The sequence below is a fragment of the Hippocampus zosterae genome, unplaced genomic scaffold (assembly GCF_025434085.1).
Source record: "Hippocampus zosterae strain Florida unplaced genomic scaffold, ASM2543408v3 HiC_scaffold_159, whole genome shotgun sequence".
NCBI classification, from domain to species: Eukaryota; Metazoa; Chordata; class Actinopteri; order Syngnathiformes; family Syngnathidae; genus Hippocampus; species Hippocampus zosterae.
In genome coordinates, this window is record NW_026262791.1 from 28,134 (window position 1) to 55,069 (window position 26,936).

General features: G+C 60.3%; 1 protein-coding gene across 1 annotated transcript; it reads left to right on the forward strand.

Annotated features, from left to right (window-relative positions):
* The first annotated feature begins 24,374 nt into the window (after positions 1 to 24,374).
* Positions 24,375 to 26,680, forward strand: LOC127594470 (cGMP-dependent protein kinase-like). The gene is given in 5 exon segments (XM_052056332.1): positions 24,375 to 24,742; positions 24,744 to 25,280; positions 25,394 to 25,736; positions 25,738 to 26,447; positions 26,449 to 26,680. Coding segments are annotated over 5 exon segments (2,190 nt in total).
* Positions 26,681 to 26,936: the final 256 nt, after the last annotated feature.

Below are 26,936 nucleotides of genomic sequence, written 5' to 3' on the forward strand. Positions count from 1 at the left end.
GGCCTGGACTTGAGGAATCTAGTCCATCCTGCTGATGACCAGCTTGAGATCGGACTTGGGATTAATCCTGCTTATCGGCGCTTGATTTATAACTGCCTTGAGGAGAATTCATGTGCTGCTTATCATGCGCTTTTCGAAGACCCTATTCTCTTGAACCTTTTTGGTCTGGCTCACCTTCAGCCGAGAGTGTGTGGCCGATATCTCCGCTTTCTCTTAAAGTTTGATCTCCTTTTTCGCTTATTGTCTCCCCTCCGATTCCCTGGCCTTCAGGCTATTCGCCTCGATGTTCATACTGCCGAGATTCTTCTCTTTCGATTCGAGCCTCTTCTTAATTCTGAGACTCGCTGTCTTGGTTTTTTTCTTTATCCAAAATCTATTGTTCTTGGGCTGACTTCGCCTATATTTGGTGCCCAGAAGTTGAAGTTGCGCTTTTTCCCTGAGCTCTCGCAATCATGGTAACGTCTGGTCTGGGTTAGTTAGTTTTGCTATTTTTGTGTGATCGCTTGACGGTTTGCTCTGTGGCCAAATTTTCAGACTAGTCACTCCTCGCAGTTCGCTAAGGCATGCCAGGACTAAGAGGCAGATCGGATGCGATTGATACTTCACCGTCCGCATTTCTTTCCTGCGAGCCTAAGCGCGGGCTTGGGACAGCCGATTTCACCTGGTGCGAAGAATTACTGTTTTAACCATCGATATATTATGAACTTTTAGACTGGGGCTGCAGATCATCTTCTTTCTTTTTGGATGGTGCCTTCTAGTCTTATCCTTTATGTTCACGTCCTTTGTGGTCTTGCCTGACCGGCCCAGCCTTGCCATCCTTCTCACCAGCCTGTTGGTCTTGTGGCCTTCCTTTTATCCTCAGCTGGCTTGAGTGCTATTCAAGCCCCTCAGTCTAATGTTCAGCTTACAGCGAAGTGCCTCTGTCTTGCTCTTCTGGCGGTTATTATCTTTTCTAACGGGCCTAGACCTCTTTTGGTTTCGCTTAGTTGAGCCTGCCTTTGGTGGCCCGCTGTGGTCCATTCTAGTTTCCTTTCTTTGCGTTAGTCCGCTTTTGAGGTCCGCTGTCTGTTTCTTTCTTGGTTTCACGTTATCCTCCTTTCTTTGTGCGCTGCTTTGATAGTTCTTTTTCTTCGCGTCTGTCTTTCATGGCGTTTGCCTCCTTCTGGTTTCCTATCGCTTTCACATCTTCTTCGGATTCTGGCTCATCCTGCTTCGCTATCTAGTGATCACCACTAATTTTATTGTCGGTCTTTTTCTATTCTTTATCTTACCTGCCAGCAGCCTTCCTTGGCTACAGCCCTTTCTCATGGCTTTCCTTTGAATCTTATTTTTTCTTTTTCTATGGCTCTTTTTCTTGTGTGCCCTTTTTCTATGGCTCTTTTCTTGTGTGCCCTTTTTCTATGGCTCTTTTTCTTGTGTGCCCTTTTTCTATGGCTCTTTTTCTTGTGTGCCCTTTTTCTATGGCTCTTTTTCCTGTGTGCCCTTTTTCGCCTCCGCTTCCTTCCTTGGCTTCTACCGCCCTTTCTCATGGCTTGCCTTGGATTCTGCTTATTTTTTCGTTTTCTACGGCTCTTTTTCTTGTCTGGCCTTTTTAGCCTCGGCCTCTTTCCTCTGCTGATACTGCTCTTTCTAGTGCACATCTTTTTTCAAATCTGTCCCACGTTTTCCAATCAGTTTTTTCTAATCCATGTTCACACTCTGCTGTTATTGATAATCGCCCGCCTTCTGGTCTAGGTCGGGATCGGCCTTCTGTTTCAGTTGTTTTTTCTAATCCTTCTTCAGGTCGGCCCTCTGCTACTTCTTCTATGCGCCTCTTTCTTTTGCTTCATTGATGCGGGGCTTCGGTGGCCTTCTATTCTAGACTTTCTATGTCGATTTCTAGACAGGCCTGATTCTCTGACCTTCCCCGCCAGCCGTTGGCTTCGATCCTTTCTTTTCGGCTTCAGGCCTGATTTCCAAACTGTCGTCCGACTCAAACCCCGAAGAAATCTGAAGGTCACGTCGAGAAGTAGGCTGGGAATCAAGGCCTTACCTGTGCTTACTTTTCGTTTTCGCTTATTTCATCGTTGGGCTCACCTCCTTCCTGGGATTCCGCTCTTTCATGTTTAATTTAGGAGAGCCTTTTAAAGCAGACCTTTTGGGGATCAAGCCCGGCCGGCCCTTCGGCTGTGTGAGTTTCTACTCCTCCTTCTTCGCACCCTTTCGAATGTACTTTTAGCCTACGGGCTCAGAGTCGGACTCGTCGCACTCATCGCGCTCGTCCATGCGGGGGGAGATGCCCGGCAGATCACTCATCATCTTGAACGAGGTATCCGGTTTGCCCTGTGAAGCCGACTTCTTCATGCTGGGGAGGAAGGCGGGCGGCCTCTTGCGGATGTCGGTATGGTGGGTCTGGCTGAACTTGCTGTCATTCGGGGGCTCCTCATCGAGGATCTGCTGCTCGGACTTGAGTCCCAGAATGTCATTGATCTTGTCGTTGATTTCGGAGTCGGACTCGCTCAGCAGGTCCGACCTGAAGGTCTTATAGCTCTTCTTCCTGAGGTGGGGCTGCTCTTGGGGCTAGATTAGCTTTCTGGAGGGGTGCACCTTCGGTAAGGACGGGGTGGGGGTGGGCATGGGAGGTTTCGGCTGGTCAGGCTTCAGGTAGGAGATGTAGTAGGGCAGACGCTTATGGCTCTATTCCTGCAACTCCTTGATTTTATGTTCCTTTTCGTTCATCTTCATTTTGCTGCGCTCGAGAAAGCCGCTTACCTGCTTCTAATACTACTTGTCATGGTCCCTACGCCAGGACTAATCGTCCTTCTTCCAGCGCCTGAGGTCGTTGCTGAACTGCTGCTGCTTGGTCTTGACCTTCTTGATGCTCCGATCGAACTCATCGATCTTCTCCTCGAGCCGGTCCACGTTCTCGGCCCAGTCGGGGTGGCGTGGGTGGGGCGGCGACTGTTTGGGGTAGCACTCGAACTTGAATCCCTTTTCGGTCTTTTCGGACTAGTCCTCGGGAAGGTTGAATCGCTCGCTCTCAAGGGAGTGGTGGCCAGGCTTCTTGAGCTTGGGCCTGCTGCCCCGGTTCAAATAGGCCTTCTCTAGCAGGCGGATCTTTTGCTCCTCTGCGGTGAAGGTCTTGTTCATCTGGTGCTCTTTGAACAGCTGGTCCAGCCTGCGGCAGCTGGGCACCACATAAAACTAGTCGAGGATGTCGCGGTTGAAGTATGCGGGCGCCTAGTGGACGCCCTCTCGGAGCCTGAGACGTGCGTCGTTGAAGGCGGTAAGGCGGGGGTCGCTAGTCTCTTGCTCGAAAATGTAGTTGAGCAGGAAGATTATTTTGGCAGGGGCAGGAAAGACGCCCAACTCGGCACGGGAGTGCAGGATGATGTTCTTGTAGATCACCTCGAAGGCCCGTAGCTGGGCACGAAGGGGTCCTCCGAGAAGCCGCCGCCCTGGAGGACGATGACCTTGTTCTTAAGGGGGAGGACGGCCCCGGTGTACTCCTTGGCGACTGCTTCGGAAACTGGTGAGGGAGGCACCTCGCAGCCAATGGCGGTGGAAAGAGTCGCGGGGCCCGCCTTCCCAGACCTCGAAATAGAGCAGCTTTTTGGGCTGGGTGTTGGGGCGAGGCATGATGGAAATAGATAATGCAGCCTTCGTTAGGATCGATTCAAACTCTATAATATGGAAGCCGAGCCTCTCAAGGAGAAGAGGACCGACCACCAGCTGCTCGAGCTGGTCAAAAAGATGAATGGTATCACTGACAAGGGGCTGCGCGACCTGGACAAGCACGAGACCGTCGAAATGGTCCTCGAGGAGCTGGGCCACATGGCCTTCATGGCCCGCTTCAAGGGGCTGCGCTCCCTCACCCTGGTCAACTGCTCCATCAGCAACATCGAGGGCCTCGAGGGGCTCACTCGCCTGGAGGAACTGTGGCTGAATGAAAATCTGATCGGCGAGATCCAGGGGCTGCGCACCCTCAAGAGCCTGCGCAGCCTGTTCCTCTGCCACAACCAGATTCGGCAGGTGGCGGGGCTGGAGGGGCTGGCTGCCCTGGAGACTCTCTGGCTGTGCGAGAACCGTATCCAGGCCATCGAGGGACTGGAGGGGCTGACCGCCCTCCGGCAGCTGTGGCTGGCGGGCAACGAGATCGAACACATCCGGACGGGGCTGGACTCGCTGTGTAGCCTGCACGACCTAAACCTAAGCGGGAACCGGATCTGCTCGTTCCGAGAGACGCTGAACCTGAACCGGCTGCCAAGCCTGCGAGTGCTGGCATTCTACGACCCGCACTTCAGCGAGAACCCGATCTGCAGCCTGTGCAACTACCAGACGTACGTGCTGTACAACCTGCGACACATAACGCGGTTGGACACGGTCTTCATCGAGCCCAAGGTCAAGGAGATCACTGAGAATACCTTCCTCCGCAAGAACATGTTCTACAACATGAAGATCAAGACCATCAAGCGTTCCTTCTCCTCCCTTACCCGACTCGCCCAGAAGGCCTACAGCATCAAGCACGACTCCCTTAACGACGACCTGGCTGCCCTCCGTCTCAAGCTCGAGGAGGCCCACGACCCCCTCTTCGCCCAGCTCCTTGCCCGCAAGCTCTCGGAGTCCGCCCACCTTAAGGGGCTCGAGCGGGCCTTCAAGAAGCTGCTCTATTCCGCTGAGAAGCAGGCCATCCGCAAGCAGCTGAACGAGCTCAACACGGGCGGCAACATCCGCCTGGAGGAAGGCCGCCCCGCCGATAAGTGGTACGGCTCCTGCATCGACCTCATCCGTACACGCTTCAACCGCAGCGATTTCGTCGAGCAGGGCATCGTCGACTTCTCAGTGCGCAGGCTGGTCAAGATCAACAACCGGTTCCTGAAGAACAAAGTTCGACGAGCGCACCGAGTCCCTGACCGACGTGTCCAGCAGCTCGATCAAGAAGAACCTCGAGTACCTGTTCTACGGTGTGGACCCTGTCCGCCCCTACGAAATCGAGAACATCATCGAAGAGGGCTTCCGGCCTGCCCGCGAGGCCCAGAGTCTGGGGCTGCCTCCCTTCACTCCATGGTCAGCGGGCTCCTCCCCGCTGACCTGCCGCGCCTGGCGGCCTACCGCCACAAGGCTCAGAACCTGGAGAAGTTTGGGTGGCCCCACGTGGCCCCCACGGTGGGAGAGAAGGTGGTCTATCCGCCAGGACAGATCCTGGTCTGCAAGGTGTACATCCAGAACACTGTGAACGACCCGGTCAACCCCTACTTCCAGCCGGACAAGTCGCCCTCCGAGATCTTCGAGAAGGAGCCGGTGCGGTTCGAGGGGTAGGAGAACGCGGTGTACCGTGTGCACCTCAACCAGCCACGGGACCGGCTCTACTTCATGCGGGACAGCAACCTCATCCTGCCCGAGTACCTGGTCGAGTTCGACTACGTGATGGCGCAGCCCGGTGACGAGATGGTTTTCGACTGCGGAGAGGAGGTAGCGGTCCTCGACGGCGCGGAGGGCGGCAAGGGCTTTATCGTGGGGGCCAACCGCGAGCACTACCTGCCCGACCTGCCTCGCATCTACAACCGGGTGGTCGAGGACGTGAACAGCTATAAGTTCGAGTACCTGGAGGAGGCGGGGCAGCCCAACCTGGGCATCATGGCCGAAGACCTGGACAAGGCGGACATCGGGCTGGTCAAGACGCCGGTGGTCAACTTCCTGAAATACTGTTTGAGCAAGACCGAGCTCTACAAGCTGAACCCCAACCTGCTCGAGGAGCACGACCAGGAGGTGGACCTGCAGCAGCTCAGCCTGCGGGACTGCCGCTTCATCAACCTCTCCAACATGAAGCTGGCGCATCTCGAGGAGCTGGCCTCCTGCCAAGCCCTCAGCGTCCTCGTGCTATCCTACAACCGCATCCGCGCACTCGGAAGCTACTTCCCCGCCACCCTCCTCAAGCTCGACCTTTCGCACAACCACCTGCCGGACCTCACCGGACTGCCCGCTCTGCCCCTGCTCACCCACCTCGACCTCAGCCACAACGAGCTGTCCGCCACTCCTGGCCTGCGCGAGCTAGGATGCATGGGCGTCCTCGCATAACTAAACCTGCTCTTCAACCCCCTGCGGATGGAGCCGCCTGCCTTGCTCGAGCTTCGGGGGCTGGTTCCCTCCCTGCAGGTGCTGAACGACCAGCCCCTCGCGAAGCTGCTGGCGGAGGCAGAGGACGAGGGCGTGGCGGCTATCTCTGAGGAACTGATGCGTGAACCTGGCCGCGCCTCGCAGAGCAAGGCGCCGATGGAGGGAGCCTGGGCGGCATCAGTGGAGTCGCTGAACCTGGCGCACTGCCGGCTGAGCAGCATGCGGGGGCTGGAGGGGCTGACGGGGCTGCGGTCGCTCAACCTGAGCCACAACCTGCTGACGGAGATCACGGGGCTGGGAGGCTGTCGGCTGCTGGACGAGCTGAACCTGGAGAAGAACCGGCTGACGTCGCTGGGCGGCCTAGAGGAGGCACCCTTCCTGAAGAAGCTGGAGGCGGGGGGAACCGCGTGACCAGCCTGGCGGGGCTGAGCACGCTGGTGCACCTGATGCAGCTGTCGGTGGAGGACAACTGCATCACCGGGCTGGGGGAGTTCCCCGAGCTGCGGGGGCTGATGGAGCTGTACATCGCCAACAACCTGCTGCAGGAGGTGGGCGAGGTCAAGCCCCTGCGCGAGCTGCCCAAGCTGATCATCCTGGACATGTCGGGCAACCCCCTCACCCGCGACCCCAGCTACAAGAGCTACACCCTCTTCCACCTCAAGAACCTGAAGGTGCTCGACGGCCAGAGCATCGACAAGAGCGAGACCGAGCAGGCCCGCGACTTCTACTCGGGCCGCCTCACCGACGAGATCCTCAAGGAGCAGCTGGGCGGGCGCCGCTCCGAGGACATCCGCGAGCTGGCCCTCACCGACCTCAAGCTCAAGGACTTCGAGGACGTCTTCTCGGTGGCCAACTTCCCCAGCCTGGAGGTGCTGCGGCTCAACCGCAACCTCTTCACGGGCACCAAGATGCTGGGCCACCTGCCCCGGCTGCGCGAGCTGAGCCTGGCCGAGAACCGGGTCGAGAGCCTGTTCTGCTCCGCGGACAGCGCGGCCCGCAAGGGACTGAACGGGTGTCCCGCGCTGTAGGTGCTGGACCTGAGCAGCAACGCGCTGCGGGAGCTGGGGGGGCTGCAGTACTGCCTGCTCAAGGAGCTGCGGAAGCTGTTCCTGGAGAACAACGAGCTGGCGCGGGTGGACTGCCTGGAGAACCTGCGGCAGCTGCAGGAGCTGCGGCTGACCCGCAACAAGATCAAGCAGCTGGACCCCGGCTCCTTCGCGGGCGGCAACCCCGTCAAGATCCTGTTCCTCAGCGACAACGGCCTCAAGAACTTCAACCACATCCAGCGCCTCTACAAGCTGCACACCCTCTACGCCGCCTCCAACCGCGTGGCCGAAATACCCGACCTCGAGCGTCTGGCCGACCTGCCCTACCTCCGCGACCTCGAGCTGTCGGCAACAGCCTCTCCCGCAAGCCCGGCTACCGCCAGGCCGTGCTCCAGAAGCTGGACAAGCTGCAGGTGCTGGACGGCCGCGAGGTGTCGCAGGAGGAGCGGGAGCGGGTGGAGCAGCTGGGGCTGGAGCGGACCAACCTTCCCAACATGTACATCCCCCAGGTGAGCCAGCGGATGGTCCCGATGCGGCTGGGCTCGGTGAACTTCGAAGGCGCGTTCACCAACGGCACCAAGATAAACATCGACAACCTGCTGGGCCCCTCGATGTTCGCCGGGCCCAAAAAATGAGCTCAATACTTGAAGGTCTCCCGAGTCCGGGCCCGTCCCCACGAGTTCGGCGTGGCCCGCCGCTCCTTGCCACCCAAGAAGTTGCGTCGCAGCTTCACCGGGCTCATCGCGGGCTCGTCGAGCTCGCGGTCGCAGCTCAGGCAGCGCAGCAGTTCGAAGCGTCCAGCTGCGGCCCGCCCCTCGCCCTCCTCGTTGACGCTGACCGTCGAGACGAGTTCCTTGAACTTGAGCTCGATGAAGACCAGGGCCTTCTTGACGTCCTGCTTGTTGGCGCCCCCAGCTCCACCAGCCGCCGGTCCAGCCCCTCCAGCGCCTCATAGTGCTCCTGCGACTCGACTTTGCCCTCCACCAGCCCGTGCAGCGCCTTCAGGTGGGTCAGATTCTCGACCTGCAGCTGCTTGACCCGCTCGTCCACCAGCCGCGTGCACTCCAGCCGCAGCTTCTCCTCGGCAGTCTGGATGAGGAAGCGGCTGGCCTCCTGCCGGCCCTCCACGGCCAGCAGCTTCTCCTCGAGCTTGGCGAAGGCGCCCTTGGTCCAGCGCTCGACCTCCTCGCGGCGGTCATCTCCGCCTTCCCGCGCACGCGTGGTGAAGGCCTTGCCCATGTCACTGCGCTGGTTCTTCTCACGGGTCTTTTCGTGCTCGATCAGCCGCGTGACCTTGATCTGCAGCTCCTCCAGCTCGGCCCGCTCCTTGGTGTTCATGCCCGGCGGCACCGACCGGTCCGACGCCAGGATCGCCGTCCGGCTGTGCTCTTCGCCCTCCTCCTTGCGGCGGTCGGCCTTGCGCTCGATGGTCAGCAGCCGCGGCTTGATGGCGCGCATGACCTCGTTGACCATCTCAGAGTTGGAGGGGGCGCTGGTCTGCCGGCTGCGCAGCTAGTTGGTCTCGAGCAGGACGCGGTCGGTGGCGGCCAGGGCCTTGGCGATGCGGGCCTCCAGCTCCTCAGTGCGCCTACGCTCGCCCTCGAAGCGGGCGAGGAGGTTGACCAGCTCCTTCTTGGTCTTCTCGAGCTCGCTCTTCTCGCTCTTCTTGGGAAGGGTCTCCTCGGCCTTGGCGAGGCCCTTGACCAGCTCCTGGATGTGGACCTTGGTGGTTTCGTTCTTCTCCTTCTCCCAGTCATTGAAACGGGCCTGCATCTTCCGGAAGTTGGCGTTGTCGATCCAGCGGGCCTCCTGGTCAGCCACGTTCACGCAGACCTCCGCCAGCTTGTTCTCCAGCAGGCTGATCAGCTGCTCGGCCTTGAACTGGCTGCCGACCATGTCGTCGAGCCGGACGTTGAAGTCGAGGCTGCTCTTGCGGAACAACTCGGCCTGGGCCTCGCAGAAGGCGACCACGCGGTCCTCGCCGAGGCTGAAGCGGCGCTCGATGGTTTTGAAGTTGTCGACGATGACCATGAAGTTGCGGCGGAGGACCTCCTCGTTGAGGCTGAGGCCGACGACGGGGCCGGCCTGGATTCCCTCGAGGTCGAGCTGCATAATGAAGATAATCGACGGCAAGTACCAGATCATAAAGAAGCTGGGCGAGGGGCACTTCGGGATGGTCTACAAGGCCTGCTACCAGGACGAGTACTTCGCCGTGAAGATCATCCGCAAGGAGGACACCGACGAGTTCCACCACCTCCGCAAGTACAATCGAGGGCGAGGTCCGCATCCAGGAAAAGTTCTCGCACCCCAACATCGTGCGGCTGGAGCGTTACGTCGAGGTCGAGAAGGCGCACATCTTCGTGCTCGAGCTGTGCGAGCACGACAGCCTGCAGATGATCATCAACCGGCAGCGCAAGTACTTCAGCTTCGAGGAGGCCGTCGAGGTGGTCCGGCAGGTGGCCCACGGACTGCAGGCCGTGCACGCCAAGGGCTTCATCCACCGCGACCTCAAGCTCGAGAACATCCTGGCCGCGCGCAAAGACGGGCAGATGGTCTACAAGATCGCGGACTTCGGGCTGTCGAGCATGAAGGAGGAGGCCAGGACGCACTGCGGCACGGGCATCTACATGGCCCCCGAGATCCTCAACCGCAAGGAGATCTACAACGCCAAGGTCGACGTCTGGGCCCTCGGCGTCATGCTCGTCAAACTCATCTACAAGTACGAGCCCTTCAACAGCTTCACCCGGATGCGCGATCTCTGCGAGGGCGGCTTCAACCTCCGCGCCTGGGTCGACTCCCTCGAAAAGCCTATCTGCAAGATCGTCAGCCCCCACCTCCAGGACTTCATCGCCCGCATCTTCGTCATCGACAGCGACCGCCGCATCTCCTCTGCAGAGCTGCTCCAGCACCCCCTGCTGCTCTAGGCCGAGTAGCGCTACCTCGCCTCCCTCCCCAAAGAACCCAAGGAGCTGCCTGTTAGGAAGGTGGCACTGGATACGGATGGTGACCAGCCCTCTGCCTGCTGCAAGGCGAATCTCTGCCGATCAAGGAGCTGGAGTAGGAGAACCAGCGGCTGAAGGAGGAGATCCGGTCGCTGAAGCACCTCTACCCGCGCAAACGCCTGACCAACGAAATCTTCAAGAGGTCGGTCATCTACTACCTGCAGGACCGGATCGCCCCGCACGTGCCTGCTGAGCTTCTGAACAAGCTGCGGTCGGCCTGCCACCGGATGTTCCTGGTGCAGGCCATCGACCTGCACCGGGCACTGGACCTGCCGGCCTACGAACCGGTGGCCGGCGACCCCGCCGTGTGGCAGGCAGCGCTACAGCTGGAGCAGCCTGCAGTGCAGGCCTTCCGGCAGCAGTTTTTCACGGCCGAGGCCAGCCGTGGCAGCTTCCGGTTCGAGGAGGGCATTTCGAGAGAGTTCAAGCGGGACTACCGGGGGCTGATGCACGTGCTGTGCAAGGAACTGACCCAGCCCCGGCTGCAGGCGGCGGGGCAGCTGCTGTTCGTGGCGAACTGGCTGACACGGAAGGACACGAACCACCCGGCGCAGTTCCTGGCGGGGGGACACGGGTGGGACACGTACCAGGGGGAGGAGTTCAAGGCCTGGCTGGAGGGGCTGTCGGAGGAGGGCTGCAACCAGCTGACAGCGGAGATCAAGAGCAGAATCCAGTGATTTGATGTGGTGGCTATTGAACGTGGCGGAGGCGCTGCACTTCGGGGTGGAGGTGACATCCACCCGGGACTTCTGCCTCAGGCAGATGACCGTCAAGGGGCACCGCTTCACCATGCACAGTTCTTCCCAGGCCGGCGCCTACCGCTTCTCGGCCATCCAGGACAACCACCTCCTCCTCGAGGAGCAGAGCGAGTAGGGCCTGCTCGACGTGACCGAGTACTCGCGCAACAGCAGCATCATCACCTTCTGCTGGAGCACCGTCCCGGGCCTCGAGCCCGCGGTGTCGGTGGCCGCCTTCATCGAGCACAGCGAAGAGCTGGCCCGCACCGAGTTCCACCCCTCGACCATCAACGGCATCTACGACGAGATGATACTGGTGCAAACGAAGCTGGTCACCATGGAGGAGTACTTCACGGAGGTGACCGGCAAGCTGCAGGCCCGCAGGTCGCAGTTCGCACTGCTGCGGCTGTACTGGCAGGTGGGCACCATCGGCTTCTTCGTGATCCTCATCGTGGCCAAGTTCCTGGAGGCGAGGCTGACCGAGTCCTTCCTCCGCGAGAAAAAGGTCATCTGAGCTCATGCATCTACACATCTGCACATGCAACTGCACATGCAACTGCACATGCAACATCTGCACGCAGCATTGACACTCACAGTTCCTTGCGCAGGGCCCAGAACGCGCAGGGCGTCAGGGGCACGCTCACCAAAAAGAACGACAGGTAGCACAGCCCCGCGAACTTTAGGTTTAGCCGTCCCCAATGCACGTAGTCTTGGGGGCTCATCGTCCCGCCCGTCGCCCTTGCCAGGGGCTACCAGTTGTCCCCCAGGAACTGGTCCACCAGCTCCGCATCGAAGCAGGTCAGGCTGCCCAGCACCAGGAACGCCAGGTTCGCGACCGTGACCACCACCAGCGCAGCGAGAGTGAGCATGCGCTTTCGGTGGCCGTGGGCGAGCAGCCCGGCCAGCCCCGCCAGGAACAGCAGCAGTCCCGAAGCCATGATCGCGATCGAGATGGGGTTGCCCTGCTCGGGCGAGACCACGACCAAGAGCGTATAGATCCGGAAGCCTGTCAGGAATAGGAAGCCTGAGTACACCATCTCGATGAGGAAGTAGCAGGGCAGCACTGTCTTTAGCACCCGCTGCAGCCCCACCCACGCCAGCGTCACCCCGTTGTAGATCCATGATATCGCGAATGCCAGGCAGGCGTAGCCGATCAGCGACATCCGCATCCGGTCGATCCGCCTCTGCACTCGCTCTTGCTGCTACGGGGAAAGTCCGCTGGTCAGCGAGCTGAGGTAGTGCCCCATCTCGTCGGCCATCAGCATCAGCCCCACCACCAGCAGCGCAAGGAAGCTCGAAAGCAGGAGGTTCGTGTAGAGCAGTCCCACGTAGACCCGTAGGCGGACCTTGACGGCGGCGACCATCTGCAGCAGGGCGGTGCAGAACATGGTGACGGTGAGGACGATGAGGGCGAAATCGGCGATGAGGGAGGTGTCGTTGAGCTGCCAGGCGTAGACCCCGAAGTACCCGATGAGGGGGCTGAACACGGCCTGGATGAAGCCGGTGACCAGCTGCACGTACTGCTCGAATTTCATTATGGATCTCTCTGCGGTCCGCGCCACCTCTGAGCGCAGCCTGTCCGCCCGCCAGCCCGCCCTCGCCACCCGCAGCTTCGCCAGCTACATGCGCCGCCACCGCCAGCAGAAGCAGCAGCTCGCCTCTTCCCGCCAGCTGTCCCAGCGCGACCGTTAGTTCCACACCCACCGCCTCCGCGAACTCAGCTCTAGTCGCCCCCGCGAATAGCCCCGCTCCGTCCTCGAAAAGCAGGTCTACCACACCCTCAAACACTCCGATCGTGCCTTCGCGGACCTGGAGATCCGCGTCAACGAGCTGGACCTGCGCTTGCTTGAGGCCCGCGGAGTTCATGCCGGTCTTGCCCGACGTCTGGCCGTTCTGACCCGACAGAAGCAGGAGCAAGAGCACGCGCAATCCAGGCGCAAGAGGCAGTCCCACAAGGCCTTCGAAGACGAGGAGGGTCTGGCCCTGCTGAGCAGCACACTGGCACAGAAGGAAGCAGCGATCCGGGGCAAACTCGAGCAGATAATCGCTCGCCACAGACACAAGACTGAAGCCCTCTCCGCAGAATACAAGGACAGATCAGCACGCCTCCCGCAGCGCTTTGAGGAGGTCGATCGCAAGGTCGAGGGCATGTCCCTTGCGACTCTGGGTCTATAAGTGGCCGAGCAGCAGTGGCAGGCCGCGCAGGGACAGCTGGCGAAGGCCCATGATTCGCTGCGGGACACTGCTGAGTTCAAGCAGCTTTAGTTCGAGGAGCAGATTCCTGCCAGCATGGCACGAGTCCAGGCTCTGGTCGAGCGCCGATAGTCACTCATGGACCAGATCGCTCACATCCAGAAGGCCAAGCCCAACTTGGTCAGCGAGCTGGGCTATCTGCGCGAGGTGGAGGAGCTGGCGGCAGGCATGTACTACAGCCATCTGCAGCCGCAGGGCCAGGCTGCCGACGCGAAGACGCTGCTGGAGGTGGAGTAGATTGAGCGGCTGCTGGAAGAGCGGGGACAGAGGCTGCAGGCGCTGCAGCGGGAGCAGGAGGGGGCGCTGACCAGCTTCGACGCGGAGACCTCACTGCAGGAGGAGTTGAAGAACATGCTCCGGAGCAGGTCGCGGCGGGAGTGAGTTCATAAATAAAATGAAGGAGGACGAGCCGCTCGAGGACCACACCGGGTCCAACTCCACCGAGCAGGCCCCCTTCCGCCAGGAGGGCTTCCTCCCGCCCGAGGACTGCGCGCGCAAGGTCTAGGAACTGAGCGAGGTGCCCCACTGACCAGCTGGTCAAGCTCACCAAGCTGCACGAGGAGACCAAACTGGCCTTCTTCAACGAGCAGCTGCTCAAGAGCAACCGCGAGATCGAGCGCATCTACGAGCGCATGCTCCAACAGCGCCTGGACTCCCTCCTCGCCGTTAAGGCCTTTCAGCGCGCTCTCCACTGCTTCCGCGGCTGGCGGCGCGCCAGCCTAAGAACAGTCTCCTCCCGCGCCAAGGAGCAGAGGCTGGCTCTCTCCCTCCGGCGCTCTGCTCTTGGACAGTTGATGGCGGGCTCCATGCAGATTTAAACTCTCGGGGTATCAACTGCCAGTGCGGGCCGTATCTTGCAGGAATTGCTTCTGAGGGTCTGGGCGCGTGTCCTCAAGCAAGGCTGGGACGTGCTCCGGCGGGGCAGACTCAAAAGCGAGTTCAAACTGTCAGTGCGGACCCGGGCAAGGCCCCAGTGTCCCCAAGTTGAGAGCAGGATCCGGCCGGAGGTGAGACTGTTCAGTCTGACGGAGCAAGATAGCGAGCCCGCCGCAGGCCGCGACCTGCGACGTTCACACAGCGTTTACATGAGCAGTGTGACGAGTCGACTGCTGGCCGAGAACCAGGCGCTGCAGCAGGAGAACCGGCGCCTGCGCAGCAGAATTTCCTCCTGCCTGCACGTCCTTCGCAATTGACATAAAAGTAACAGTGATCAGCTTTCATCATCACTCTCGAAGATGGGCGACCGATTGACGTAGAACCCGGGCCGGTCATCGTCCTCGGAGGGCCTTCGCTTGAGAGGACTGTCGCAGCCCTCTTCGCACATGATCGCCCGCAGCTCCGCCACGTAGGCACTAACCAACTGCACTGTTTCTGAGCTGCTTGACCTGCTCGAACTATGCAGCTTGCCTTCCAGCAATATTTCCGGGCCGCCCCCGTACAGTTCCTTGAGCAGTAGCCATACATACTTGTTGACCTTCCGAAACTTGTCGGATTTGAGGTTCGCCCGCAGCCTGTTTTTGTGCCCGAGCAGGCACTGGTTTTGGATGGGCCCGGGCATGGGCACGTCCTTCTTGGAGTAGACGAAGTCCACCCAGCCGCTCAGCCAATCTTGGGCCACCATGTACTTCGACTCTGCCATCTCGCTATCGAACTTACGGACAACCTCTTTCTCTCGCTTCCGACGTCTGGCCCGTCTTCTTGACTGTACCAGGCACACCTCGCACGCCTTGGCCTCTTAGTCCCATGGCTCGCCTCCGTACTTCTCGAGCAATACCCGGAAGATCTACTCGTCGACAGTCGGTAAGGGCAGCCCCTCCTCCACATGGTCGGGGCGCAGTCGACCGTGCTAGCAGATGAAGTTGTTCTTTCTGATGGGACCTGGATTTCGTAAGGTCAAGGCCTTTTCCAGCCAGAACAGTTGCAGCCTCCTTTTGCGCCTGTCTGGAATGGTAAGTTCGCCCCGAGCCTCGAGTTTGGCCTGTCTGCGGATGGACTTCGGCAGGGCCTGGTCGATACCAGCCCGGTAAAAGGCCAGCACCGGATGCTCGTACCCCTCAATCACCTCAGCCCCCCGGATTCTCACTTTCCCCCGGTCTACTTCATACCACATCCGGCTGGCAGCATGCCGAAACACAGTCTTGAAACTATCCTCCTCATCACCAAGCACAACCAGGCCCACCAGCTCGTAGTCCACCTCAGAGTCCACGCGCAGCAGTTTGCCGAGGCGGGCCGAGAGTGGCAGTTTCAGCCGGTATCGCTTGGAGAAGTATTCTGACTTGTGGATCCTGGAAAAGTGCAGGACCATCACATTGGAAAGACTCTTGAGCTAGAGCTGTTGCTCTCCCAGTAGCGTCCCGCAGCGCTGGCAGGCGAAGGACTCGGCCGCCGGGGTGGAGGGGAGAGTGCCGTGCAGCAACTCCTCGAGGGTGAGGGGGTAGCCCTTCCCCCGCAGTTTGAAGAGGCTGCCCAGAAACGATTCCTTTTCTTCCGAGACCGCGTAGGGGAAGGGCCAGCCCTGCTTCTTAAAGATCTTGAGGACCTCATCCTGCTAGCGATAGACCTTCGGCGGGGCCCCGAGCTGCAGCACGAACATCTGCGAGGCCTGCTCGCTCACCAGGCTGCAGGAGCTGCAGCAGCCGGTCAGCATGCCTGTCATCCCGAACATGCCCTCCGCAAGCCCATAGACGCTGAAACATTCGTCCAGTTCCTTGAGCAGCCGCTGGAGCACGACCAGAGGGTCCTTCTTTTTATAGGTGCACAAAGAAGGCTCGGCCCGGTACATCATCCGGGCGAAGGCCTTCAGCGGCAGTGCTCGGTGCTCGCCTGTCCAGTAGGCCTGGTTCAGGCTAAAAAACTACTCCACTAGCTTGCTAAAGCTGCCTCGGGCTTCGATCAGTTGAGGCACCAAGTCCCGCAGCTTTTTGAAGGTCGGGATGTGAAGCACCGCGTGCAGCACTGCCGCGATCACGTGGCTATTGGCCTGCTCCAGGAAGATGGCAGTCCCGCGCTTCGACCTGCGATGGGCCTAGGGCAGTGGGTCCTGGAGGTCGGCATCTGAATCGAGCAGGGCAGGCCTGACCAGACAGCGGTAGGCCTCAGGGTCGACCTTGCTCTCCTCTTTGGACAGCATGCACCAGTCGAGCAGCTCAGCCCTGCACAAGAGGCAGATGACCTCGAGATTGAAGGGGTTGATGAATACCGAGTGGGCGGGGCCGGTGGCGGCATGCCTCCGCATGTGCTCGAAGCGCTTGCTCTCGCAGAAGACCGAAAAGCAGTCGGGGGCGAGGCAGGCCCAGACGAGAGGCGTCTTGGCGGGGCAGTAGAAGCACTGCCGGGCGTGGAGGGGAGGCACCCGCTTGGGCGGCAGGGCCAGGTGCTCGCAGATGCGGGGCATAACTCTGGATAATGCGGCTGATTTCGACGCTGGTGCTGAGCAAGCGGGGCGAGCTGCTGCTGGCGGCCCACTCCCACAGCCACCTGCGCTCCGAGTCCTTCTCCAACTTCGGCCAGCAGGTCCACGACTTCCTCCTGGAGCTGTTCAAGCGCCAGCAGCAGATCGACGTGTGCTACCGGGTCTACGGCGACGTCTACTGCCTGCTCAACGTCAACAAGGAGACCATCCTGGTCGTGGTCGCCTACTACCAGGACCGCTTCCTGGCCTACGATCTGCTCCGCCAGCTCTACGACTACATCTAACGGTTCTGCGCCAAGCCGGAGTTCATCCTCAAGCACCGTGTTCTCCTCACCGCAGTGCTCGAGCACGCCCTCCTCTCCCGCGAAATCCTGCTCAAGGAGCCTGACTCGGGTCTCGCGGGAGGGCTAGTGGGGTTGCTGGCTCAGAAGAAGAGCATGCGCGAGGAGAGCCTCTTCAAGCTCGCCCCTGATGATCGGCAGGCCATGACAGCCGCCCTTAGCAAGCACTCCCACAAGCACCAAACACAGGAGATGCGTCACACGATCACCTTGTCCTTCAACGCAAACATGGCCCGCCCTGAGCAGAGCATCCTCGCCTCCGCGGCGCAGGAGCAGCGAAGGAAGGCGATGCTGGCGCTCGCGGTGGCTATCAAAAGCCCCGAGAAAGAAAAGCGGCCTCTGCTCCGCAAGGCGGGCCAGTCCTCAGAAGAGTCCCCTAAAGGGGCAGGCCTGAAACTGCCTAAGAAAAAGCTGAAGCCCAGGATAGAGCTGCCACGGGCCGTGGTCTCTGAGAAACTAGGGGTCAAGTTCCGGGGCAACAAGATCCTCGAGGTGCGAATGGGGGGACAACTGGTCCTCTAGGGTGAGCGCAAACAGCCGCTCTCCGTGCGGCTGGCGGGCGCAGGCTGGCACAACCCCGAGCTGCTCCAGAAGCGCATCTCGCAAGGCCTAAGGAATTTTAAGCTGGCCAGCAAGGAGGTCATCGAGATGGAGGAGAACGAGGAGAAGGGCAGCATCCGGGTGCTCAACTACATCCTGAGCTCTGCCTGCTTCGACCAGGCCAACCTGCACATGCTCTTCCGCTTTGAGTGCAGGCCTGTGTCCGGCTCACCCCAGGACGTCGAGCTCGAGCTGAGATTTAAGGTCAGTAAGCAGGCGGACCTGGCCTTCGTGGAGATTGAGGCCCACCTGCATGAAGGCGTCATGTTCTCGGACCTGAAGACAACGCCCCTCGCGGCATCCTTTCAGAACAAGCGGGCCTTGTGGAAAACTCGACAACTGGCCGCTGGGGCCACGGGTTCACTGCTGCTACAGATCATTGACTGCAGCATCCCAAGCACGGAACTACTGCGCGAGCTGAGGATGCGGATGGCCGTGGAGAAGACGGGACTCGGGCAGGACCTGCAGGTCGAGCTAAGCTCAGGCGGGGAGAAGGCCACCAGCGAGCGGCACCTGCAGGTGGAGTACTTGATCGCAGTGTGATTGATATTTGAAAGTCAGTGGCCGATGAAGCAGCCAAGCTACTGCACGCAGTCCTGGCCTCTGCAGAAGATACCGAAAGGGTATTCGTGTGCCCCGATCGGCAGGGCGAAGGGCTAGCCAAGGGTCTCTACCCCGAACTTGGCCTGAACTCCGTCATCCCCCCACACGGTCAGGAACTCCACCCGCCCCTCACTCATCCTGCCCTCAATGCGCTTCAGGTAGCCGTCACAGTTGAACACAAAGTACCGGCACCCCTCAACCACTCTGTGCTCAGCGCTGGCTTCCGCAAGCCCGACGATGTCAACGATGCGCTCTTAGCGTTTGCCCACCTTAAGCGCCTTCACTTTGGTGGCCAGCTGAGGCTCAGGCGGAGGCAGCTCGTTCGAGTGCCCGATCCTGACCATCCGGAACCTTCGGCACCCCTTCTCTGTGACCTGCACTTCACTGTCCATCACGGTGTTGAGCTACACGGAGGGCTGGTTCTGCTCGACCTAGGTGGGAAAGATGGGAGCAGGGAGAGGAGCTGGTGCAGGCCTTCTCCTGAAGACCGGAACCCTGGACCTGGGCCTAGGCTTGGACTGGTACTTGGCCTGCTGCTCCTGGTGTATCAAAGCCGCCTGCCGAGTGATTTCGAGGGTCTTTTCCTTTGAATCTTTGACGATGTCATCCAGCCTCCTGGCATTCTCCAGCTGCTCTGACAGCTTCCTGATGAGCTCGCGGTCGCTCTGGATGCTGGCCTCCGCCCGGGCGATGTCCGCCTTGAGCCTGTTCTTCTCGCGGGCTTGCTTCTCGAGCAGCTTGGCTGATTGCCAGTAGGCCTGCTGCTGGGAGACCAGTTCCTCGCAGGGAGGAGAAGGCAAGGCCTCTTCCTCGAATTTGGGCTTGAGCAGGAAGGCCGATTTACCAATTCTGGCCTTGGCGTCTTTCCAGACCTTGAGCTTCTGCCTGCGGACTGACCCGAGGTTGATCCTGGCCTCCATCAGCTGCTCCTCCAACTCGCGCTCGACCCTCTTGACTCCTCCGGCCTCGATAGTACGGATGGCCTGCTCGTGCTCTTCAGCCACGCGTTGATGGAAAGCCAGCTCAAATCCCAGCTCCTCGAGGAGGTTGCTTTCCTCCTTGATCTTGAAGCGCAACTCATCCTCCTGTGCAGAACTGCGGGTGAGACTCAGCCGGCCCTCGATCCGCTCGACCAGTCCCCGCATCGACCGGCATTCTTGCTCGACTGTCCTCAGCTCCTGCAGCTGCTCGGGAGTGGCAGCCTCGACAGCCTTGGCCTTGGCCGGCGCGGGGGTAGGGGCGAGTGTGCGTTTGACGATCATGTCGTTGAGCTGCTCGTTGGTCTGCCACAGCTGCCTCTTCAGCTCCTCGTTCCGCTTCTTAAGGGCTGGCAGGCTTAAAGGAGCCGCTTCTTCTTGGAAGTTTTGGATAATCATTAACGAAATGCGGAAGGCGGGTACCCTGGCCCTGGTGGGCTCAGCAGCCTTGGCCTTCTTTCTATACCGCTGGTTGAATGCGCCTTCCGGCTATGAGGCGAGGCTGCAGCAGGCCTATTCCAGCCTGCGAGGGATCGATCAACTGAACGAGCAGACAGTCCGCGACATCGTCTCCGCAGCGCGCTTGGTGGCTGGCGAGAGCCTCGCCTCTGCCAAGCTGCTGCACCTGCAGCGGCGCAGGGACCTGCTCAAGCGTGAGGATTTCAAGGGCTATTTCCTAGAGTGCTTTGCTGGGCAGCTCAAACTCACTTAGATTTTCAACGAGCCTCTGCTGCAGATCCTGGAACGGCTGGGCCTCTCACCACAGGCTTTCAGTATGGTCGCAGTCGAGTGCCGCATCCAGTTCAATCCTCCCGAAAGCGGTCCTTACTTCACAGAGGAGCAGATCACCCGCATGCTGGACATCCAGGCCCGCAGGTTCCAGCAAGACGAGTCCCTGCTCATGCAGGCTTTGCTGGACATCAGAGACGAGATCGAGCAATTGGGACTGGCCTCAGTGCTGCTGGGGTGCTACCTAGTTGACGTGGTGGCCATTGCGACTTTCATCGACGATGTCCCTGAAGACCTGCTGGTCCGCGGCCAGACAGCTGGTATTCAAGCACAGGCCAGGAGCAGCGAACTGGCCCTGCGGCTGACCGAGTTCAGCGAGCGGCTGCTGGAGCGGCTGCAGGAATGCGACTGGGTCAGCGACGACGGACAGTGACTTTGACTGTGAGACATTCAATAGTTGAGCTGCACAGTGCCGTTGCGCTGCAACGGGTAGAATTCTTCTGGGAATTTCGCGTGTGTGAAGCCCTCCCACCTGCGCAGAAGCCGGCGCTCGTGCTCGTCTAGCTCCATGACCCGCGGCTCGTCTGGCTCGGATTCAGGTGGGCCGGGCTCGGAGTTGGCCTCGCTGAAGGCAGGGGCCTCGCTTCTGTCCAGGTTGATGCCTGCCCGGTCCCTGAACTCAACCTTATGGCAGAGCAGGTGAGTCAGTTTGCGGGTCTCCTTGCACTTTTCGACGGCCTTCTGGTTGGACCTGCTGATCTGCTCCCGGATCGAGGCAGTCCTGTGATGAAACAGCTGCTTGGTGACAAAGTTGTTACGCTGCACGAATTCCTGCTCGAAGGAAGAGTCGGCGTCCTCGCGGGCTGTCGAGGCGTGCTTCTGGGTCACCGAGAGAGAACGGTGTCTGTCCTCCGCCCAGCGCTGGCTGTCCTTCCTGAACTGGGCGATCTCGCTCTGCTTCACCCAGGCCATGTATTCCTTCATCTCCTGCTTGCGCTTCGACTGCTCCTTGAGAGACGTCTTCCTCAGGGAAGCCTGCTTAGAGTCCCGCTCACTGTTGAGCTGCTGCTCCTGCTTCAGCTACTGCTTGTACTGTCTGATCTCCCTTGCGCAGTTGGCCTTGCGCTTCCTCTCGCGCTGGATTCGCAGTGTGGCCCGAACCTTGAGAGGAGGGTCAGCTGGCTTTACAGGAGGGCAGTCCGTAGCCGGCTGCAGATAGCCAGGCAGTGTGTAAAATAGCCGGGCTGTGGTTTTGAAAGGCCTGCTGTTCTCTTCGCCCTGGTATGTGGTCACCATTAGCGCTTTCGCATTTGCAAAAGGTGTCAGCCCCACAAGAATCCGGTCGAACTTCAAAGATGACTAGCGCCAGCCTCGTCCCAGCTATCTGCACTCAGCCAGCAGTTCGTCTGGGCGGTAGATCTCGATGGTGTCCAGCTGGCGGATCATGCCATACGCCCACAGCATCACCAGGGCCATCCTCAGTCTTGCCTCCGCGACGCTCGGGTACTAGAATTTGAAGAGCCCCTTTCCACTGGGAGTCCTGCAGACCGACAAGCAAGCGCCTCCAAGCAGCAGCTGATAGATGCTCGCGGGGGCGAAGGGTGGAGTAGGCCTTCCTCCCCGTTCGAGGGTGCGGATCAGGTGCGGGGTGTAGCCATGGAATTTGCAGGAAATGGTCTGCTTGCTGTCCAGAAAGGCACTGAACTCGATTTCAGGAAAGCGGAAGCCTTTCGGACAGGCAGTGTCGATGCGGATGAACTCGTCCTGGGGCACGAAGAAGCACGAGTCGTTGAGGGCGCGGACCTTGGCGCGGACCCTCAGGACGAGACGGTCCCGCTTCCTCAGCTTGTAGCGCTCGATATGCTTCTTGAGCAGGAGGCCGGCCCTCTTTTCGGCCAGAATTTGGTTGACCTTCTCCCAGAACGTCTTGCGGACCGAATGGCTCCTCCAACTGCGCTGGATAATCACGACCGCACACACTCTGCGGATCAGGCAGTCGAACATGAGGTGGATGGGCGTGGCCGCAAGGCGGTTGTGGACAGCACTTTCTTGACCACAAAGCCGTACAGCCGAGGGTCTGAGAACACCACGGCCTGCATTTTCTTGCGGTACTGCTTTTCCTGGTAGTTGGCGATTACTTTGCTGACTTTCTCGAACTTCGCCCTCTCCTCAGGGCTTAGCTTTCCGAGCCGCTTGATCACATGGGGCTGCAGCCTGACCTTGCTGGGGGCCCGCGGTCCCCCGCGCCCAGCCAGCACTGCCAGCAGCCCCAGCGAGGGCCGCATCAGGTCTCCGAGGATGGTTGACTGCTTCACTCTGCCGGGGTAGTACTGTCGAATGATAAGGTAGTCATCCACTGCCCGAAACTCGCACAACCCTGCAGTCGACTCCAGCTGGTGAATGCGGGCGAATTCGACCAGGGTCGGAGCCAGCAGGGCCTGCAGGGCCTTGACCTGCGACCGCGGTAGGCAGATGCGCTGGTAGGAAGGGAGCTCAAGTTGCTCTCCGAGGTGGCTATAGAACCCTTGGTAAAACCGCCAGCACTTTTGGATGACTCTTTGGGCCTTCCTCCTGCGGATCCTTTATCGTAGCCCCCGGACGTAGTCACTGACAATGTGTCCGACTCGCTCGACTATCTTCCGGACCACGTACTTCTGTCTGTCCTCTACCGCCAGCTCGCTCCGGTCCCGCACAGTCATCAACCTCCGCTCCGCCTTTGCCAGGCGCACTGTCTCCCTCAGCCCTTGAAAGTACTTGGCGACTGTTAATTGGCCTCTCAGCCGGGCCGGAGAGACCAGCTCGGCTGCCGGCAGGGAAGGTCTGAGCTGCCGGATGCGCTTGAACCACCGCATGATGCGGTAGGCTGGACTGCACTGCTGCGCCAGTCTCGTGATCACCTCCAGTTCGATCTCCAAACATCGCAGGAACACCTCTTCGGCTTTGATCTTGTCGTAGACCACGAGGGGGTAGCCCACGAAGGTGCGGGCGGACAGGGCGGCGGGCCACCCCGGCCTTTCGTCCCGCTCCTCAGCCACCACGACGTGCTGGTCCAGGATCTTGAGCGAGGCGATGGCGTTGACCAGATAGTGTCTGATCTTACGCTCGGCCTGCTGTACGAAAGGGTTGCCGAAGATGGTCAAATAAACCAACTTCAATGGCAACACGGGAGCCAGGGAGCCGATCTCGGGCAGCTGGTTGCCGTTGACATTCAGGACCAGCAGCGAGGCAGGCAGCCTGGGCAGCCTGGTGAGCATGCACTGCGAGAGGTCGAGCTTGAGCAGCTGCTCGCACTGGTGGAGGTTGTCGAGGCCCATGGAGGCCAGGGAGGAGGCGCCCATGAGGATGAGCAGTCGCAGGTGGCGGTGCTTTTTCTTGTTCAGAATCTGCATTCGTTACAATAATCTTCATTCCGGGCAGACCAGCTCCTCGATCCGCTGCAGCTCTGCCCGCCGCTCCATCGCCAGTTCCGCCCGCATTGCTTCTGCCGCTGCTTCTGCGCGCCGGCTGTCCTCGTGGTCCTCTGCCAGCGCCTCCCGCAGCCTCAGCAGCTGGTTCCGCTCGCGCTACAGGGCCTCTAGCGCGCAGAGCCCCCTCTCATGCTCCATCAGCGCAGCTGCGACCGCGAGATCGGTCCGACGCAGCTCAAAAGCCGCTGCATCATGATCCTGCAGAAGGGCGGTAATTCGGTGGTGCATCCGCAAGTTTTCCTCCTAGCTGGTGCCCACTGTATTTTTCGCTTCCTAAATGGCTCTGTCCAGCTTTTCACTGTTGGCCTGAAGCCCTCGGATCTCGACCTCTCTAGCGGTCTGCTACTGGTCAAGAGCGTTCGCACATTGCTCCGAGATTCTCGCCTGGAAGTGGAGTCCTTCCTCCAGCTCGACCAGGTTGGCAGAACGCTGCTCGACTTCAAGCCGGAGCTGATCCAAAGCCCGCGCCTTGCACTGGATGGCCTCCTCGAGGCAGGAGTTTTCCCGGAGCAGCCGGAAATGCTGGAGCTGGGCCTCTTGCAGCCCTGCGGCGGACAGCTCGTGCTCCTTGGCTTGCATGTTTAGCTTGGTTTTGTAATCGAACATTTCGTCCTGGTGGTCGTTTCGGATCCGTTACAGGTCTTCAGATGCAGTCCGTTGGGCCTCGGCCAGGTTCTCCAGCTGCAGCGCTGCGTCCTCGAGCGAGACTGCCAGGTTGTCGGCCTCGGCATGGAGTCCCGACAGCTGGCCCTTTAAGTCCAGCTTTTTAGCGGTGGCAAGCTTTCCGTTCAGTTCATCCCAAAGGGTTTGAAGTTTGCTCCTTTCGAACTCGAGTTTGCCTAGCGCGGCCTGCAAGTCATTGCGCTTCAGGCGCAGGGCCTGAAGCTTGACTTCCTAGGATTGCAGGTTGCTCAGCTCCTTGAGCGCAGTCTCAAGTCGCTCGGACTTCGCATCGAAGTTGGCGCGGAGCACCTCGAGGCGGTGGCGCTGCGCGCGAAGGCGGTCAAGAGCGTGGTGTTGGGGCGGGGAGGAGAGGGTGCGGGGGGTGGAGAGGCAGATCTTGGCAGGGGTGTGCATTATTGATTAACTGACTCAGAAATAATTGTTGATAATGGAGCGGGGCATGAGAGACCTGAAGCTGGAGCCGGGGCGGGACGAGAAGGTGGGGCGCGGCGGGCGCAAGAACCTGCGGTTCCGGGCGCAGGGCGAGGACAGCACCATCTACGAGAAGTTCCGGAAGGTCGAGCGCAAGAACAACAAGGAGGACGTGGCGTTCATCATCAAGTGCCTGAACAAGCACTTCATCTTCTACTCGCTGATGGAGGACGTGCACGCCATCGAGTACCTGATCGACCACCTGTTCTACTGCGAGATCAAGGCCGGCGACCTCATCATCAAGCAGGGCGACAACGCCTCCTCCTTCTTCATCCTGCACACCGGCAAGATCGAGGTCCTGGTCAACGGCGCCCCAAGAAGGAGCTGCGGCCGGGCGACGGGCTGGCGAGCTGGCCCTGCTGTACAACGCCGAGCGGAGCGCCAGCTGCCGCGCCCTGGAGAACTGCTCGCTGTGGGGCATCGACCGCACCACCTTCCGCAAGATCGTCGAGGAGATCAACACCAAGCTCTACAAGGAGAACCGCAAGTTCATAAACGACGTGAAGTTCTTCGAGAACCTCTCGACCGGCGAGAAGGACGACATCACCAACCTGCTGATCAAGGAGCGGTTCGTGAAGGGGCAGCCGATCGTCCACGAGGGCGACCCCGCCTCTTCCTTCTACATCATCAAGTCGGGCGAGGTCAAGATCGTCAGCAAGGGCAAGGAGGTGGCCCGGCTGAAGGAGGGCGAGTACTTCGGGGAGAACGGGCTCATGCAGGAGAACCAGGTGCGCAGCATGAGCGTGGTGGCCGACCGCGAGACCATCCTGCTCAGCCTCGGCCGGGACAGCGTCACCCGCGTGCTGGGCAGCAACATCCAGGTCATCATCTTCCGCAACAAGATCCGCAACATCCTCGGCAAGTCGGCTTCTTCAGCAAGCTCTCGAAGCTGCACCACGCCAAGATCATCGACTCGCTGGAGGTCAAGCCCGCCGAGGAGGGCGAGGTGATCGTCCGCCCGGGCGTGCTCTGCAGGGACTGCATCTTCTTCGTGCTCGACGGGGAGGTGGCCCGCAACGGCGAGAAGCTGGACCACCGCAACATCTTCTTCGGGGAGGAGTCGCTGGAGGCCTCGAAGGCCGGGCTGAAGTACGACTACAAGGTGGAGTTCCTGAAGCGGGGGCAGGTGGCGAGCATCCCCTTCAAGAGCCTGAACGGGATCGTGGGGGGCAGCTTCGAGGAGGCGGTGAGCAAGACGCAGAAGACGGAGAACCTGCAGGCGCAGCAGCAGAAGGAGGCGCAGCTGAAGCGGGAGGGGATGGCGGACGCGCAGCTGTCGGACTTCGTGTGCCTGAAGAAGCTGGGGTTCGGGCAGTTCGGGGTCGGTGTTCCTGGTGGCCTCGCGGAAGAACAAGGAGGTGTTCGCGCTGAAGTGCATCAGCAAGGCGCAGATCATCGACAGCAAGCTGGAGAAGCACCTGGACCAGGAGCGGCAGGTGCTCGAGCAGGTCAACTTCCCCTTCATCCTGCACTACGTCCGCTCCTTCAAGGACGAGTACAACATCTACTTCCTCCTCGAGTTCATCCGCGGCCTCGAGCTGTTCGACGTCATCCGCGAAATCGGGCTGCTGCACGTGGCCGACTCGCAGTTCTACATCGCCTCCATGCTGCTCTGCATCGAGTACCTGCACGCCCACGGCATCATCTACCGCGACCTCAAGCCCGAAAACATCCTGATCGACGCCAAGGGCTACCTGCGCCTCATCGACATGGGCACCTGCAAGGTCATGGCGCGCAAGGGCACGCCCAAGACCTACACCATCATCGGCACGCCCCACTACATGGCCCCCGAGGTGCTCGCCGGCAAGGGGTACACCTTCTCGGTGGACCTGTGGTCGGTGGGGGTCTGCCTCTACGAGTTCATCAGCGGCTACGTGCCCTACGGCGAGGAGGCCGAGGACCCCTACGAGATCTACGACGACATCATGAAAAAGCCCCTGACCTTCCCCAACTACGTGAACGACAAGAAGGGCAAGACCTTCATCGAGCAGCTGCTGAACAAGTTCCCCGAGGCGCGGTCGGGCGGGTCTTCGCCGCCTCAAGGCCCACGCCTGGTTCGCAGGGTTCGACTGGGACGACCTCATCGCCGAGAAGATCAAGCCGCCCTTCATCATCCCCGAAAGTAAGCTCATCAAGATCGCCTCTGTCGAAGGCATGCTCAAGACCGGCAAGTCCGTCATCGACGAAATCAAGGGCGACAGCGGCCTCAAGAAGCCTGGCCTCCGCAAGGACCTCGACCCCGCCTGGGACAAGGCCTATTGACCTGCATCCTATCTCTCACTTCACTGGGCCCGACCGCGCCCGCTCTCGCCGCAGTCGCAAGGCCACCAGTCCCCGCCCCCGGCCCGCCAGCTGCCGTGCCAGCTAGTTGATGCCGCAGCTCTGCACCTCGAGACGAGGCTCGCTCCGGCTGCGACTGATGAACAAGAAGTTCTGCCCTGCCTTGAACCGCCCCTCCAGGTCTAGCAGCAGACTGCCCAGCCGCTGGTGCTTGCAGCTCAGCCGGCACCTCGTTGAC